Source organism: Penicillium digitatum, chromosome 6, assembly GCF_016767815.1.
Source record: "Penicillium digitatum chromosome 6, complete sequence".
NCBI lineage: Eukaryota > Fungi > Ascomycota > Eurotiomycetes > Eurotiales > Aspergillaceae > Penicillium > Penicillium digitatum.
This window is the reverse complement of record NC_089389.1, coordinates 316,755-333,266: the sequence shown is the minus strand read 5'-3', so window position 1 is coordinate 333,266 and position 16,512 is coordinate 316,755. Positions and strand designations below refer to the sequence as shown.

The window sequence follows — 16,512 nt, the reverse complement described above, 5'->3', positions numbered from 1 at the left end:
CCTTGGGTGAGAACACTTCGGCGAAGTCTCTAAACTCTTCAGGCAGTGCAGACACGGGGTCAGGTTCAGTGTCGGTCTTGGGGTTCAGTGCAGTCTCGATGTCCGCGGTTGTAATTGCGAACATGCTGTATTTCTTTCTTGCATACGCAGCACACGCAGCTAGCGATACGGCTGCAATGTCTCGTTTCTCGAGACCAGTTGGTCGTGCAGGCAGGTTCCTCGGACGGGACTTTACAGGTAGCAGGCGGATCTTCAGTGGTAGCAGGCGGTTCTTCAGCGGTAGCAGGCGGTTCTTCGGTGGTAGCAGGCGGATCTTCAGTGGTAGCAGGCGGTTCTTCAGCGGTAGCAGGCGGTTCTTCGGTGGTAGCAGGCGGTTCTTCAGCGGTAGCAGGCGGTTCTTCAGTGGTAGCAGGCGGATCTTCAGTGGTAGCAGGCGGATCTTCAGTGGTAGCAGGCGGTTCTTCAGCGGTAGCAGGCGGTTCTTCGGTGGTAGCAGGCGGATCTTCAGTGGTAGCAGGCGGTTCTTCGGTGGTAGCAGGCGGTTCTTCAGCGGTAGCAGGCGGTTCTTCAGTGGTAGCGGTCTGCTCAGGACCGGGTCTACCAGAGTTCAGTTCGGGGGCTTTCGGGGCGGTTCAGACATTTTCAGACAGTCAACTCCTAGGGGTGGGAGCTACGTAGTGTCAGGGTGCGGGCTGGCAGGACGGTATGATAGGAGATGACTGGCAGGGACAGGTCGTAACAGATCAGATTCTCATTGACAGGTACAGGCACAGGCACAGGCAGGGGCAGGCTAATATACAAGACGTAGCTCGAAGAGCTACAACAGGATCTAGAACTGAAGTTCAAGATAAACAGGTCGGAGATCACGTGCCGTGATCTTCCTCTAACTAAGCATCACGGTTCGCACCGTGACACCGGAGTTTTTCCTCACGTAGGTAAAAACTCGTGGTCTCTCCGATTCGAAGGAGGTAGGGTCAGAGCTATCCCATTCGTCGGTCGGGGCGTAGCAATCGTATGCCGGGTGTCCCGTTTTCTTTGTTGGAGCAGAGACGTAGGGCTCCTGGATGCAGACCACATCGCATGCGGATTCGTAAGCAAGTTGGAGGGCGGTTGTGTGACACGCCGTCTGTCTTCGGACGTTGGCCCAGAAGACTAGGACTAGTCTTCCGCACGACCCAGTAAAACCCAGACCCAACCCAGACCCAACCCAGTCTGGGTTGGGTTTTGGGTCGAACCCTTCGACCCAGTAATGGGTCTGGGTCGGAGGGTTCGACCCAGTACTGGGTCTGGGGCCCCAAACTGGGTTACAAACTAAACAAACATGCTAAGGATTCTAAATGTATAACTTATGCATTTATTCGCGGTAATTTTGAGTATTTGCTTTACTTGATTATATCTAATTTTATTTGTAAAAAGGGTAAAAGAGATGCGTATAATTGAGGATTCTTTGTCAAGCAAGCTAATGGTATTCAAATAAATCATCTTCCCTGCTTTTACGTTTTCTCCCTGATGCTCGTGTCTGTGTACAGGTTGGTGGTAATGATGGCGAGCAAGGACGACCATATTCACTTGTAGGTAAGGGCCTCTCCTCCGGTATATCCTCTGGTCTATCCTCAATTACAACCTCAATTGCATCCCCTGGTTTATCTTCCAGTTCATCCTCCTGCTCCTCTGTATCACTAATTGGATCAACCTCAATCTCACTGAGCTTCTCTTCCCTCTCCTCTTTTGCCGCCTCAAGCTCATCCTGGGAGAAAATTTTCTCAAGAAGTGTTGCTTCCTGCTCCTCCATATCAAATTTCGTTGTACAAAGAAACATCATTAATGCCTCGACAGTCTCACTCTTCATTCTACCACGACGATAGTGACAAATATCTCGAGCGGTATTAAAGAGGCGTTCAACTCCTGCGCCAGTTGCTGGAAATGAGAGTGTATCTCGCGCAAGGGCAGCAATGGCCGGAAAGCGAGCCTGGTGCTCTTTCCAGAAAGTAAGCGGCCTAACAGAAACAGTATCTATATCTATATTAGTATTATTATCACACATACTCTTTGTATTTACTTACCGCTGTCAAGATATTGACTGATTTCATCAGTAATGGCTCGTGGTTGTATATCCCTTCCATCAAGCATCTCCTCTAGCCTTGAGCTTGGATGGGCTATCGTTAGAGAGCTTTGTAGATCACGACTGCTTATTCTAACTTGTGCTTGATATGGAACAAGGGCTTGTTCAAAAGCAAGTCGATAGGTATCTCGCCATTTCTGATCCCAATCACTGGAGAGGAAGAATTTGAATTTGTTCACCGGTGCAAGCATTGTACTGATTGCATAGATATTCCCTCGAAGATCATCAGCTTGGGAGTAATACTCATCAAGCTTAGACCGACCAGCTTCAAGGGCCTCTAGCATCTGTTTTTTCCATGGGACACGCTTTCGGCGTAGCTGTGCCTGTGATCGCTCAAGATGATCAAACAGTTTGTTGTAGATCTTAAACACATAGTGGGCAGTGACATCTCGAGTCTTTGATAGCTGTGTTGTATAATCAAAGAAGGGCTCGGTGATACAAAGAAGATAGTCGATCTGACGCCACTCTTGCTCGCTGAGTAGCATCTCCTCACAATCATACTCTGTACAGAATAAAGAGAAGATAGCACGTAGCCTCTTTGCCCGGCGAAGCATGAGGAACGTAGAATTCCATCGTGTCTTTACATCTTGGATTGGAACGATCTTGATATTAGTTGTCTGAAGATTGTAAAAGGTCTCTCTGCGCTGGGGACTTGCATTGACGTAAATCGCAAGGTAACGGACTTTGTTCAGTGTGGAGGAGATCTGACTTTGCTTCGCATTTTCTTGGGCTAGCCTTGACTGCTTCTCTGTCCACCTTGTCTCGGCTGATTCATTTAATGGAACTGCCTTGATCCGAGCAAGAAGCTGATTGAGGCTGAGCTGGATAACGTGGGCAAGACATGGTATTCGGGTGATAATAGTATCATCTGACAAAGCCTGTTGGAGAGCAGTAGCTAATGTCTTGTTGTTTGATGCATTATCTGTTGTCAACCCGAATACTTTATCTTCAATGTTGTGCTCCACTAGGGTTTCTATAAGAACACTACTCAGGTAAGAGCCGGTATGTGTACCATGAAGCGGCTTAAACCCAAGTAGTACCTCACGATATACCCAATCACTGTCAATGAAATAGCCAGTAATAGCCATAAATGCCTGCGAGAATGGAGATGTCCAGCAGTCAAGCGCAATGGATATCTTTGAGCCAGAAGGCAGCGTACGAAGGATACGCTGCTGCCGGTCTTTGACTAGACTGCCCAATCGGCGACGGATGGTATCGGCAGATGGGATCACTGGAGGGGATGGGGCGGAACGAGCTTTATTGATGATGCGTTTGAATGATGGATGCTCGATCAGATGGAATGGGAGCCGGTTGAGAGTAAGAAATTGGAGGAGATCCTCCTCCCAATCTTCTTGTAAGAAGGGTATGCTTGCTGAAACTTCTCCCTAGAATAATAATAAATTAGTATAGTTACTTGATTTTATGATAGAAAATATACCTCTCGTTGTAGGAAGTTTGTAATCTCCGCTTTCTTCCCCTTTTCCGACCGTAAACAACCAGCCGTTTTCCGATGTTTCTGGATGGTTGATGTGCCATGATACTGCGCTTTGCCTGTGCTGTTCGGGCTTAGTGTATAAGGATGCTCTAGGATCTTCCCACAGCGCTTGCACATAACCTTTGGTGCGCCATCAATACCCTGAGCTACCTGATGGTAGCTATTCCAGATCTCTGTATGGCGGTTCGAATCCCATTTAAGCTTGCTTTTCCTCCCGTAGTCAGTCTCTAACCACCAGTCCACAAAATCGTTATGTGACATTGTATCGTATAGAATAAACCCTTTCCTACGGTCGGGTCCAACGCGTTTCAATAAAGGGGGGATTGGGAGGGGATCATCTGGTCTTCGGAAGTTTGAGTCGATTGTGTGTTGACTTGCGGATGGTGTGACTTGTCCAGTTGAAATATATGAGAGATCGTCAAGATCACCACCATAGAGCGACGATGCAAAGTCGGAAAGTTGGCTTTGAGACATAACATGAGAATGACATATAATATATACAAATGGATGTAAGGGGAGAAATTCTTTAACGTACAAAGGTAGAAATGCACTAAAGTTGTAGAAGTGTCTAGGAATATTGATATATCAAATATAGTAAATCATCCTACTCTTGTTGATTGGTCTATTATACTAAAATTATATGGGTCTAAAGAAATACCCCTGAGATAACCCAGTCAAGACCCAGTCAAGACCCAGTCATAACCCATTTAACCCAGTAAGAACCCAGTAAACCCAGTAAAACCCCAGTCAAACCCCAATTCCCACCCCAGTTCCATTAATCCTTCTCAAAATATTTCTTCCTACCCTCCCTTCAAGTCGCATATACCAAGTAGATTAAGAGGTAGTAAGTAGTTTTGAATATAAAAGTTTACTAGATATCTATCCATAGTTATATAAGCTCTAGAATTAAACAGAAGAAGAGAAATAAATGAATTCAAAAATTATTTTACTCTGTAGATGAAAATATATATTACGTTGATGTGTGTTGAATATATATATCTGCAACTTGGGGTATACTTTGTATTTTAAATGGAATGCAATCCTACGCCTGAGAAAACCAGCAGCCAACACATACCACCTTTCCATATGAAATAAAGCATTTGAAGAAGTAATTAATCTTGAACCAGATATATTACTTTGGAGAACGAGGTTATTTCTTAAAATTTCCTTTGCCTTGTTGGTAGAGAGTGTAGCATTTCGATGTAGAAACCATAACAGGGGAAAATGACAGTATGTTATTTAAATATTTATGCCATAATTTATGCAGAAACTGGGTCGAACTGGGGCTATACTGGGTTTTCTGGGGCCCCAGTCACTGGGTCTGGGTTGGGTCTGGGTTATGAGGTTTCGACCCAGACCCAGACTGGGTTGGGTTCTGGGTCGAGACCTTCGACCCAAACTGGGTCGTGCGGAAGTCTAACTAGGACCTCCCGTGGGACCGAGGGTCGTACGCGCCGCGCGCGTCTGAGTCTATTAGGGTGTCCTATCATTCAGACGAGGCGGGGCTGCTGTTGTCGACGTCCATCTCTTGTGTCGGGATAGAGACTTGGGAGCTAGGTGGGGACTCGTTGTTTCCCCTAAGCGACGTCCACGCGAAGTTGCCTTTAAAGGCTGCTTTCCTGGACGGCCTAGTGACAGTTTGGAAACCGTCCTCCCCGACCCGGGGGACTTTCCTCTTGCTGGTGTGTGCCGTAGGGGAGGTGTCGTCGTTTTGTGGTGGAGTAGGTGTAGAGTGGGCATCTCTATACCATCTGTCGCCGTATCGTCGGAATTTATCAACCTCAGCTCGGGAGGGGAAGCTAAGTGTTCCCTTCGCAGTGCGAGAAGGGCGGACTGGGCAGTCAGTGTGCCCTGAAGGTCGTGGGCCGTGACAGTTGGCGCATCTAACCGGGTTAGTGCAATTAGCCCCGGAGGGGCCGTTATGCTCGTTCGTTGGGGCTGCGCAGTTCGAGCAGCGGGGGGTACGATTGCACCGGGCTGCGTGACAGTAGCTTTGGCAGCCAGGATTATGGTGTTGGATCTGCGGCTTCTTTAGAATGGCCCTGGCGACGCTGCTGCAGCTGAAGAGCGTGAATGGGGCAACTGGGCTGAGGAAAGAGATCACCCAGGTGATGTTGTGGTTGGTGGGGCTGGCTCCATGCCTCGAGGCACGGCAGCTGACTGGCTTAAGCTTCGTCTGCGCGAAGACCTCATCTTCAATCACAGAGCCGGTCTGGATAAGGGTGCCGTCCCAGGCTTGTATCGAGGGGGGTACTCCGGGGACCGCATAGTTGTACCATTTCTGGGGGACTTTAACGCTGTGGGCGTTTAGTGCGTCCTTGATGGCATTGAGCCCCTGTTCAGTGATGAGGCTAGGGCGGGCTAGGGGGCCGGGCGTGATCGCCCACCCTGTGGCAGTGCGGGTGATCTTAGGAATGTCGGTGTGAGGTGCGACTCCTTTGAGGGCACTCTCGAGTTGTTTTCGTATCGCATATGGTTCCTTGCGAGCAAGGCGGTCTTCCTGCTTTAGGACTACCAGGATGCGAGGGTCGTCTCTTTGTTGGGAGGTGAGGGTTGACCCACTCCGGGCCGACGTCGGGGCGGCCTTACTGGATATGGCTACCCGGTGGGTACCCTTTGCCTGAGATTCGATGTCAGGGTTTTTCGGGGTCTGGGCGATCCCCGCCCAGGTTGTGGGTTTTTTGGAGGTTGTCTCCGGGTCGCTTCGGGCCCTGATCGAGGCGAAGTCGTTGCCATCGGTGCTCGCAAAGTAGGTTGTAGAAATGAAATTCACCACCTGGGAGCTAATCTGGTGTGCGATGGGTCGCTTGTCGTCTTTGCAAGAGGCGACGAAGGTGTCAACCGTCTTGGCGAAGGTCTCAAAGACCTCCCTCAGGAGTTTGGCCTCTCGGGCCTTTGCGTCCAGCCGCTCGGTGATGGCAGCAGAGGCGGACACGGTTGTGGTTATGGCGCTGGCACCTTTTGGGAGAGGACCGGGGGGCAGCTGGCCCTTTGGTGCTTTCATCCGTTTTCCAGCGCGCGTGTTGAGGTTGGTAGGGGAGGGGGGGTCGGGGGGCCGAGTGTATTCGGCATTTCGCGCGTCCATGGGACAGTCGGGGGTGGATGGACCAGCCATGATGGGAGGGTCACCGGAAGGGTTGAGCGATTAGAATAGAGACAGTCTGGAAGTCTGGGAGCCTTTTCTCAAAGGTGCCCCTATTTCGCAGATGGTTGTAAAGGTGTGTCAAGAGCACTGGATCTACGGCGGACTGGTCATTTCGCTTTTTACCACGCAAGAGTAGGCACGAGTAGCCTTAGAAAGGGGAGGGAGCCTGACTGAAACATGGTATTCGCGGGAACCCATTGTTTTGTCTTGCGTTGAAGTTGAGGGTAGTATCCACCCATTTGGGTATAGTGCGTGCCGATAAGGGTCTTACATGGTGGGTATCACCGCTTGGATGCCGTGGATGGGGCTGCATTTGACACGCTCTGATTGGATGAATGACCCCGCAATTCGGGAACTTTCTTGTCGTTGTGGATTGGGAAGGTGGTCTGTGAGTTGTCTAGTAAGGGGCACATACCCATCTGGTCGAGATTCTTTCTTGAACAAACACACTGACTGCGATGGAAGTCGCATATGCCACAGCCAACGTGATTAGACCCACAAATGCAACAGTTGTAGATGTATCGCCACTTCCGAGGTAGATGAGTCCCAGCAGCATATAAACAGCCGTAACTAAGCACAGCCCTGCCAATGGGCTATTCCTGACAGGGGATGATCAGAGGTAGGAGAAAGGGACTGCATGGTCACGCTAGAGGGCCAAGGTACGTCTCTCGGCGGTGGTTGTGATCATGATGGAGCAGAAAAGGTCGACGAATAGCCTCGGAATGTCTCACTTTTTTTTTCATACAATCTCATTTCGAGGAGTGATCTGAACCGGCACAACTTTCACCAAAAGATGAAACGCACGATTAAACCAATAGACTAGCGACGGCCACGTGGACGGTAGATCCAAAAAAGCTCGAATGAGAAGTTTATAGAACAGATAAAAACTAAGCCTGATTGATCAACCTTGGTGCTCTTAATTATGGCAAATCAATCCGGAAGATTGAATTATTCAAAGTCGTGTCAAGCCATCCGTTGTATGACCCACCGATATAGTCCTGGAGGATACTTGGATTGAATGTCGGTTCAAGAAATAGAGGTGACAGGTACACTGCGATGTATGACAAAACAATAGCTGCTTGTCTAAGAAACGGCCTAGAGACTCACTTTTTGTAGATCATGTATGTATTATGCATCAGCTCTACCCACTCCGATTTCAGGCCTATCCTATGCCTCGATCTCAAGCAATGAATGAAAATTGGATCACTAGTGTTAGATTTCGTGGTGTTTTGTGATCTATACCTACCTGGGTGGAATTAGATCCGAAAATGTACCAATTAACAAGTGATGTAGATCATTCAAAATTTGTCATCAGCACCATGGTATAAGCACCGGACCTGATTGCAAATCTGATCTAAATCCAAATGATCCTGCCAGCTACTGTACCAATACAAATACTCGGGATTGGAATCTAACATTGACTTTCAGCCGAAAAAAGGAGCCGAATTGTCGCCGTCAGCGTGCACAATGACAACCCGGCATGCCCATTTCTTGGGACTTGGATCAGAGTCATCCTCAAGGATAATAGATATAGGCGCTGTATCACTCATCGTGTTTTTGACGCGAGTCGAGGCCAGTTTGGAAACCAACCTTCACCTCTGAGTCTCTGTCGACAGTGCCTTGAATTAACACATCAATAAGCAGGTTGTCTTGACTGTAGACCTTTATTCGTTCTCAGGATTTTACGGCATCAGGAAGAGATAGTGCTAGAAGAGTCGGGCGATCCGGAAATGCAAATCGGCGAATCCCAATTCCAATTGGCACGGACTTCCACGGACAGATGCTCTAGGGACGGAATTCCAAATTTTGGAATCCATGGGCGTATTTGATGAAGGGATCCAACTCATCGGCACCTCGGAATGTGAATGCTCTTATCATCTTCATCTTACTCAGCGACCTTATTACGAACACTTTTGACGGTCTCAAGAAACATCTCGCGCCCTTCATATGTCACCAGCGTTGGGGTATGATCTCCTCCATATATTCACGAAATTTGGTCTTCATGCCCTCTAATCGCGAGACAGAAGATGTTTTGGAACTCACCAAGCGGAATCCCTAGAGAAGCTGGTCTAGATGTCACATAAAAAGTACGAAACTACAAGAAAGGCCCCATACTGCGAGGCCGCTGCTTCTATACAAGCTGTTATAGTTTCGTATGTTCTCGCAGATCTAATTGTTCATGACACATGCTGACCAACAATAGAATAATTCTTCGCACGATTTCCCCGTCGCTATTCCCTTCGGTGGATACAAGCAGAAGGGCGTTAGGAGCGAATTGGGCGAACATGTCTTTCCAGCCCACACTTAAGTGAAAACAATTCATGGGTAGTATCCTTCTCACAATTTTTGCGACCGGCATACTGACGTTGTAAACTTGGGGACTTGACTTTGAATCTAAGAAAACCCGACTTGATGTGACGATTTGACAAAGGAAGTGGCACTGAATTTGAAGAGCAATTAAAGTGATAACCTCACATTATAGGCTAGAGAATGAACAATTCATCTCAAATCCGAGTAAATGTCATCAACAGGTGCAATTGATGTAGTGACCTGGTACCTCCGGAATCTCGTGACTCTTAAACTGCCATCGGGGAACCTCGGCTGAGGAGGCGGAAAGCTCTTGAACCCCACGTCAAAGAGATCCGGGGGGAAATGCACCTTTACCTTTACATTGCTTTTGTTTGTTTCCAAATTCCTCTTTTGGAATAATAAACTACTTTGTTACCACAATTTTAAACCCATCACATTCCCACAATGTCGTTCCTCGGTGGCGCAGAATGCTCTACCGCGGGGAACCCTCTCTCACAATTCACGAAGCACGTCCAGGATGATAAATCACTACAGCGCGACCGGCTGGTCGGCCGAGCACCAGGCATGCAAGAAGGTATGCGCTCAAACAACATGATAGGCGGACAGGACCAGGTGAGCCAGAAAGCTCACAACGAGCCTCCCCGGAAAAAGGAAATGGCAACGGAAACTAACCTTGGCATTCGGAAATTCCTTGTCAGATGATGGATGATTTCATGCAACAGCCAGGACAACAAATTAATGGGCCCTCACCGCAACCATTCGCAATGGAGCACATGCGCCGCGAGCTGGATAATTTCCAGACGGGCCCGGCTCGCACAGGGTCGCCAGGATGGGCCGGGGAGTTTGACCCAGGCGAGCAAGCTCGTATGGAAGCTGCGTTTCCGGGCCAGATGAAAAACGGATCTGGGTTTAGCCCTGCCGAGTTCGCCCGCTTCCAACAGCAGAATCGTATGGGCATGCCGCAGACGTCGAGCCCTGTTGCCGCAAACACCTCGCCTATGATGACGGGATACCAGCGGCCGATGGCCATGGGCGGTGGCTTTATGGGCGGCATGGGTGGCATGAGGATGATGCAGCCTATGATGGGTGGACATGTGGGGATGCAGCAGAGGCCTGTGGAGGGGCAGACACAGGATAAGGGGAAGGGGCGAATGGTGGAGCTCGACGATGAGAACTGGGAGGCACAGTTTGCTGAGATGGAGACCACGACAGTTGGCAATGAGGCCCAGACAGATGAGGAAGCCAATGCGGCCATCGAGGCGGAATTGAATGATTTGGACAGGTCAGTGCCCTCCAATGACGCGTTTGAGTCTGTGTGGCAACGGGTCCAGGCTGAGACTGCAACGAACAGAAAACTTGCCGAGGAAGATAACTTTGAAGTCACTGACAACGTGCATGTTGGTGATCTTGGTGACTGGGATGGCTTTGATAGTCTGAACTCTCGCTTCCGTGATCCCCAGCTCGGCGATTACATGTTCGAGCAGGATAATGTCTACCAGGCTGTGAACAATCCATTCGAGGAGGGAATGAAGATCATGCGCGATGGCGGTAATCTATCGCTGGCAGCGCTAGCTTTCGAGGCTGCGGTTCAAAAAGATCCGCAGCACGTTCAAGCTTGGACGATGCTGGGCTCTGCGCAGGCGCAAAACGAAAAAGAGTTGCCTGCTATCCGTGCACTGGAACAAGCCTTGAAGGTCGACGTCGGGAATTTAGATGCATTAATGGGCTTGGCTGTCTCGTACACAAACGAGGGCTACGACTCAACCGCATACCGCACACTCGAGCGTTGGCTGTCCCACAAGTACCCAACAATCATCGACCCGAAGGAAGTATCCGGCGACTCAGACCTCGGCTTCACAGACCGACAACTCCTCCACGACCGCGTAACAGAACTATTCATCCAAGCAGCGCAGCTCTCCCCCTCAGGAGCCCAGATGGACCCTGACGTACAAGTTGGACTGGGCGTTCTTTTCTATTGCGCCGAGGAATACGAAAAGGCCGTCGACTGCTTTTCCGCCGCTCTAGCCTCCACCGAATCCGGCAGTACCAACCAACGAGAACAGCTCCATCTCCTCTGGAACCGACTCGGCGCGACGCTTGCCAACTCCGGCCGCTCCGAAGAAGCCATCGAAGCCTATGAGCAAGCCCTGAACATCAACCCTAATTTCGTGCGCGCCCGCTACAACCTAGGAGTATCATGCATCAACATTGGCTGCTACCCGGAAGCCGCACAGCACCTGCTAAGCGCGCTATCTATGCACCGTGTCGTGGAACAGGAGGGCCGCGAGCGTGCCCGCGAGATCATCGGCGATGGTGTGCATCTGGATGGGTTGGACGACGAGCGTCTCGAGCGTATGTTGCACATCAGTCAGAACCAGAGCACGAATCTGTACGACACGCTGCGTCGGGTGTTCAGCCAGATGGGCCGTCGTGACTTGGCTGACCAGGTTGTCGCCGGCATGGACGTGAATATCTTCCGCAAGGAGTTCGAATTCTAGGTTCCTGTTGGATATTGGATGATGATATGTTAGTTGCACACATGGAAAGGTATGGGACATATCCTTCGGATTTCTGGCTGGCAAGGCCTGGCTGCATTGTATCTACAAGCCAAAGGGGAAATACATCTCTCTCTCTATATATATGTTTTATGAACGCATTCCTTGCTTCTATTTTTGCCATCTTTAACTTGGCTAATTACATCGGTAATCTCTCCTGTCCTTATGGATGGAAGAGCATCGGATCCATCAACTCATCAACAACCTTCCCAACTGCCACGGCCTTTTCCTCTCCAAATCTACCCCCTACAATCTGCACACAAAAAGGCATCCCATTCATGCATAATTTCGATCTCATTCAATGAAAAATCATCATTAACTAAATCGAAAAAGACACCAAAGAAAACAGCCTCTCATACTGCAAATAATTGAAAGCATCGGACTCATTCCTAATAGAATGTCCCTCTTACTCAGCGTCGCACTACCAACAGAATCAATGCCCTAGTCCAACCTCGCAACAAGTACAGTAACAGCCGCGCAGTCCAGCAGATTCCACATAGCCGTATAGCCTAGCCACTGCTTGCTCCTCGCCTAGCGACGGGAAGATGGGTATGACGAGGGTGTCTCTTTTCGATCAAACCCATTGTTTCAGGAAGGCGGGTTGGACGGTTAGTGTTCTTAGTGTTACTAGAATCCTAGATTGATTCAGATTTTAATCTGGGTTTGAGGAGTTGCAGATGGGAAAGAGTCTTTTATCGATGCTAGTCTTGCAACATGGTTTGTTTTGATTTGCCTGCTCTCGCCCCTCGTGTGAAAGAATATTGGTCTCTTTACCGATAACCATGACTTCAATGAAAGGCTCGTCGACTATCTGACAGAGGGAACGGCAGGCAGTATTGGCCGCCATCGGCGAGAACCCCTTTTTTGGTCAGAGAATGATGATGGCGATTTAGAGGGAAGTGTCCCATTCGATTTCTTTGGTATCTTTGTATGGCACTTTTTATCCATGAAGGGAAGAGAATGTTAAATCAAAATTATAAGGCATTGTTAAACCTATGTGGCCGGCGGATTTCAATGCATCCACCTCTTGCGCAGTACCCTCGCAACAGGCGGCCGCGGCTTAACGATGCCGTTATCAAGTTTAATACATAATCGCAACTTACGATTCGCCAGCGGGCTTACGAGCTCTTTTTGCCATAAGATAGGAACTATATCTGGACCTCTACTCCCCGGAATAGACGTAAAAAGACTCTTAATCAAGCACTCTGTTGTAGCGAGCGATGTAGGAATAGGGTCAGCACCGGGTGGGACAAGGTAGTGCTGGTGTAAGCTATCAAGATATGTCAATGCTAAACATACTTTCAATATATGGAGGGAAAAAAATGAAGCGCTTGCAAGTATCAGTCCTCTGGCACTCACCCAATCTTCGGACATATAGTATCAACTCAAGAAATGGCGCCCTCTAGGCCATAATCAGACACCATAATTTTTGAAGTGGCCTGGTGGTGAATTAAGTTTTTTTTCTTCAACAAATAGAGTACATATCCTGAAGATTACAAGGTACTCTGATCAAACCGCTGATGTCAGTGCCGATTTCAAAGACGCGCAGCCATCTGAATCCATTAAGGTCACTTTAGTCACCGGAGCTACTGCCTGAGATTAGGGCATGGATGAAGGCGTTTACGGATTGGCCTTGACATCGAGTACTGCACCCACCGACTCAAGTAGCTATACGATTGAACTATTGATGAGGCTGGTTTATTGGCTATACCAACCCCGCCTGCACATATTTGAGCAATGATCCAACACGATGCCGTCAACTAAAGAGGGGGCTAAACCCAGAGAATCCACCAACAGTCGCATTTAACGCCCGGGCATCAAACCGATCCGTCACAGAAATGGAACCCCATGCAAGGGCCCAAAAATCTCACCAGAGTGCAGCAGATAGTCATCAAGCTTCCTCGCACTAGCCCGTTTAAGTGCCTTCTCAAAGAATATTTCCGTCACAATTCAATAACCTGCTGTGCGATAGCAGAACATTTACAGAACGCCGTTGCCAGCAATTGGCTCGTCACGCACCAGGACTCAACCAGCTCGACGAGGTCGCGGATATCTACAATTTCGGTCCATGCTAACTCATCAGCGGAGAAGATACCGCTTCCGCGAATAGTTTCTATGCTTGATACTAGTGGGTTTTCTAGGAGGGGCACTAGGAGATGCCAAGCTAAGGGGACACGGTCGTTCTAGGTGATATTTTACGCTCTTGGGGTGGATCTTGTGGGGATAGCTCGACTTTCATGGTGATTGTTACTTAAACTGAGAGCCTATATTAAGTGGGTAGATGTTGGGCTTAAGATGTGAGTTACCGAGGTGTCAGATTAAGTTTCGGGTTAGATCTGACAGGATGTCGGATCGCAAGGTTTGAAGCTTATCAGGAACGTACGAGTGGTGGAGATACAAGCTGGCAATCTAGATCAGATAGATCAGGCTACTTTTTCTTTTTTTGCAATTGGAACAATAACACAAGTTATACAAGAAGGACCGAAGCGAACTATTGTTCTAAACTTGCTAGTCCAGAGTAAGTGGTAAAATAAGTGTGTCTTTCAAAATAAGTGAGTTACTTGGCTACACAACCTGCCTATATACTTCTAAGTAGTAAAAAGTTAAAGCGTGTCGCATTAGAAGTTGTTGGGATCAAAGCAACCACGGATCATCAAGCAGCTGTCTTGCGGTCCTGCGCTCTTCTGGTAGCCATGTGAGTATAGATCTAAGGAATAGAAGAAACGATTCTTTTTCACCACCGTGGAGTCGCATTTCTAAACTTTCTAGAGATTCCTGCCGCACAGGCGCATCTTTATGAGCAATCCAAGTACCTATAAGAATGTCAGCACAAATCCGATCCTAACGAGATAATCCAACGGCCATTACCATTGCGATCAAAGAGCACTGTCCCGTAGTTTCACTACGCTGCATAGATACAGCTGGCGGTGGCCCAATCAAAGCGACCATCAATGCAATGTGTTTGAAGGGGTCATAATTGCCGTTTTTATCGAAAACGTTCTTAAATAAATGTCTCCCTTCAAAGAGATCCCAAATCCTATCTTCTATTAGTGGAGCACACAAACTAAAAGTGTTTCAAGTAGCTCGGTATATATCCGGCTGTACGAAAGGCCCGAAATTGTGTGTTCTCCCGATCCTTGCCTCCCCAAAATCGCAAAGGATTGGAAGACCGAAGCTTTTTCCTCTTAACGGTCGTCGAAACTTCCGACTTTGGTATATGGTACGCGATTGATCTATGATCTTTCGAGGGCTTGGCTGTCTGATCTCTTCATCCGCAAAATCAGCCAGCATCGTAGTATCTTCTAAGCTGAGCATAACGTTATCAGTTTTCAAATCTAGTGCCAGTCAGAAAACGTTTCCTCTCTAAATTCAAGAAAGATAGTACCGGTGTGGGTAATGTTCATTTCGGTGTGCAGATAGTCAAGCGCCAACAATAACCGTCGGAGTGTCATCTTGAGAAGAGGGAGGTCGAACGGGTTTGGATTCAGTTTCATCATCTCTAGAAGCGTCATATGAATCGGTTGTAGGACCAGACACCGGTGGTTTCCAGCATGTCCCTGTAGCTCGAAGGAGTCATAGAGCTCTCGAAGCAGAAATTGTCCGTGGTGAACTGAATGGATTTTTGCAAGGTGCTCGAAGACCATGAATTCGCGATCTGTCGCAGTAGGTAGGTTTTGCAGTGATGTAGATACCTTCAGTACGACATAGCATTGGCTTCTGATCGAGGTTAGCGAGATGGTTTTCTTGAGCTCGAAGGGGTGGTGACTACGTACTGAACATCCCGGCATAGCCAACTCGTTGAGTAGGCACCATAGCCAAGCTTTCCGGTGACTCGATACCTATCATTGAATAGGCCTCCAATGTGTACGGGGTAGAATTGCTTCGCGTCATAGTGAGGAAGCGTCTCCTCATCGACAGGTGTTTCCCCTGGCAAAGTGACAAACGATCTGCGAGAGGGGACTTGAGAGGAGCGAGATGCTATTTAAAAGATAGATCTAAGAGCGCTCAGGCGTGAAGCCATGAATGATGTGGGGAGAGGAAAACATTCATGTCAGATGGAAGCTGGATCGCCCTCCATAAAACCAAGAGACACGATGATCTGTCACATGACCTGTCAACCCGTCGCTCAAGCGAAGGCTCACATCCTACCGCTTCGGTGCCCTCCGTTGCACTTGGCGATACTGACGAGCAAGCGGGTTCCAGTTGATGGGGGTCTTACTAGTGCTGAAGCCGGGGTACCCACACTTGAATTAGTTACGGTAACCCCCCTATCAAAACATCCTGGCATAGGTTAACTACTCCACTATTTTGTTTATTTTAAATTATCAAATAATCAAGCTCTATTCCGCATCCAGGCAATCGGGTTAATCTTAAATCTACGAGATCGAGTCCTACAAGATATTTATACATAGCATAAGTAGCTATTAGATTGACTTTTCTCCAAGAATTGATTGTGTTTATGTACCAAAACAATGATTTTATTTTCTAGTCCTTCTTTACTGATATTTAACTATTGCCTTCTAATAGTCAGAGAACATGAGCCGGAAATGCACTTCCCCCTTTCAGTCAATTCCACGAGTTGACTTGAGTATGATCGTTTGGTCTAGTGTGGAAATTTTCGGAGTAAGTGGCCAGCATATCTATCAAATTAATTCTACCCTTCATTTCCTTCTTATCTCTCTCTTATAGAGAGAACGAGTGACTTTCCTTGACTTAACCTTCATCGTGTGACGGACTTGTTCCTTCCTCGTTGGGATTGTCCATGTACACAACCCCCCCTCGTCTCCTTTTCTCTCTCTTGTTTCTCTCTCCCCAGGCGCTGTCACAATGGAACACATGTGAGTCAAGTGTAACAAAAATCTTATCCAAGGCTATCTGCTAATGA

At 48.2% G+C, this 16,512-nt stretch overlaps 4 protein-coding genes across 4 annotated transcripts; 1 reads left to right on the top strand and 3 right to left on the bottom strand.

Annotated features, from left to right (window-relative positions):
* Positions 1 to 65: 65 nt before the first annotated feature.
* Pdw03_5163 (putative zonadhesin) lies at positions 66 to 1,792 on the bottom strand (the record flags this gene model as incomplete). The annotated part of the gene is made up of 3 exons (XM_066100971.1): positions 66 to 619; positions 889 to 1,311; positions 1,528 to 1,792. 3 exons carry the CDS (start codon positions 1,790 to 1,792, stop codon positions 66 to 68), a joined length of 1,242 nt encoding a protein of 413 aa, XP_065957911.1.
* A 3,311-nt stretch (positions 1,793 to 5,103) lies between these two features.
* Pdw03_5162 (putative RNA-directed DNA polymerase from transposon X-element) lies at positions 5,104 to 6,732 on the bottom strand (the record flags this gene model as incomplete). The annotated part of the gene is made up of 1 exon (XM_066100970.1): positions 5,104 to 6,732. The coding sequence occupies one exon, from the start codon at positions 6,730 to 6,732 to the stop codon at positions 5,104 to 5,106; it is 1,629 nt and encodes a 542-aa protein (XP_065957910.1).
* A 2,784-nt stretch (positions 6,733 to 9,516) lies between these two features.
* Pdw03_5161 (Peroxin-5) lies at positions 9,517 to 11,570 on the top strand (the record flags this gene model as incomplete). Its single annotated transcript, XM_066100969.1, has 3 exons — positions 9,517 to 9,684; positions 9,771 to 10,354; positions 10,424 to 11,570. The coding sequence occupies 3 exons, from the start codon at positions 9,517 to 9,519 to the stop codon at positions 11,568 to 11,570; spliced, it is 1,899 nt and encodes a 632-aa protein (XP_065957909.1).
* Positions 11,571 to 14,392: 2,822 nt separating this feature from the next.
* On the bottom strand, positions 14,393 to 15,079 carry Pdw03_5160 (protein kinase; the record flags this gene model as incomplete). Its single annotated transcript, XM_066100968.1, has 4 exons — positions 14,393 to 14,440; positions 14,496 to 14,664; positions 14,818 to 14,962; positions 15,013 to 15,079. The coding sequence occupies 4 exons, from the start codon at positions 15,077 to 15,079 to the stop codon at positions 14,393 to 14,395; spliced, it is 429 nt and encodes a 142-aa protein (XP_065957908.1).
* Between the last annotated feature and the right edge of the window lie 1,433 nt (positions 15,080 to 16,512).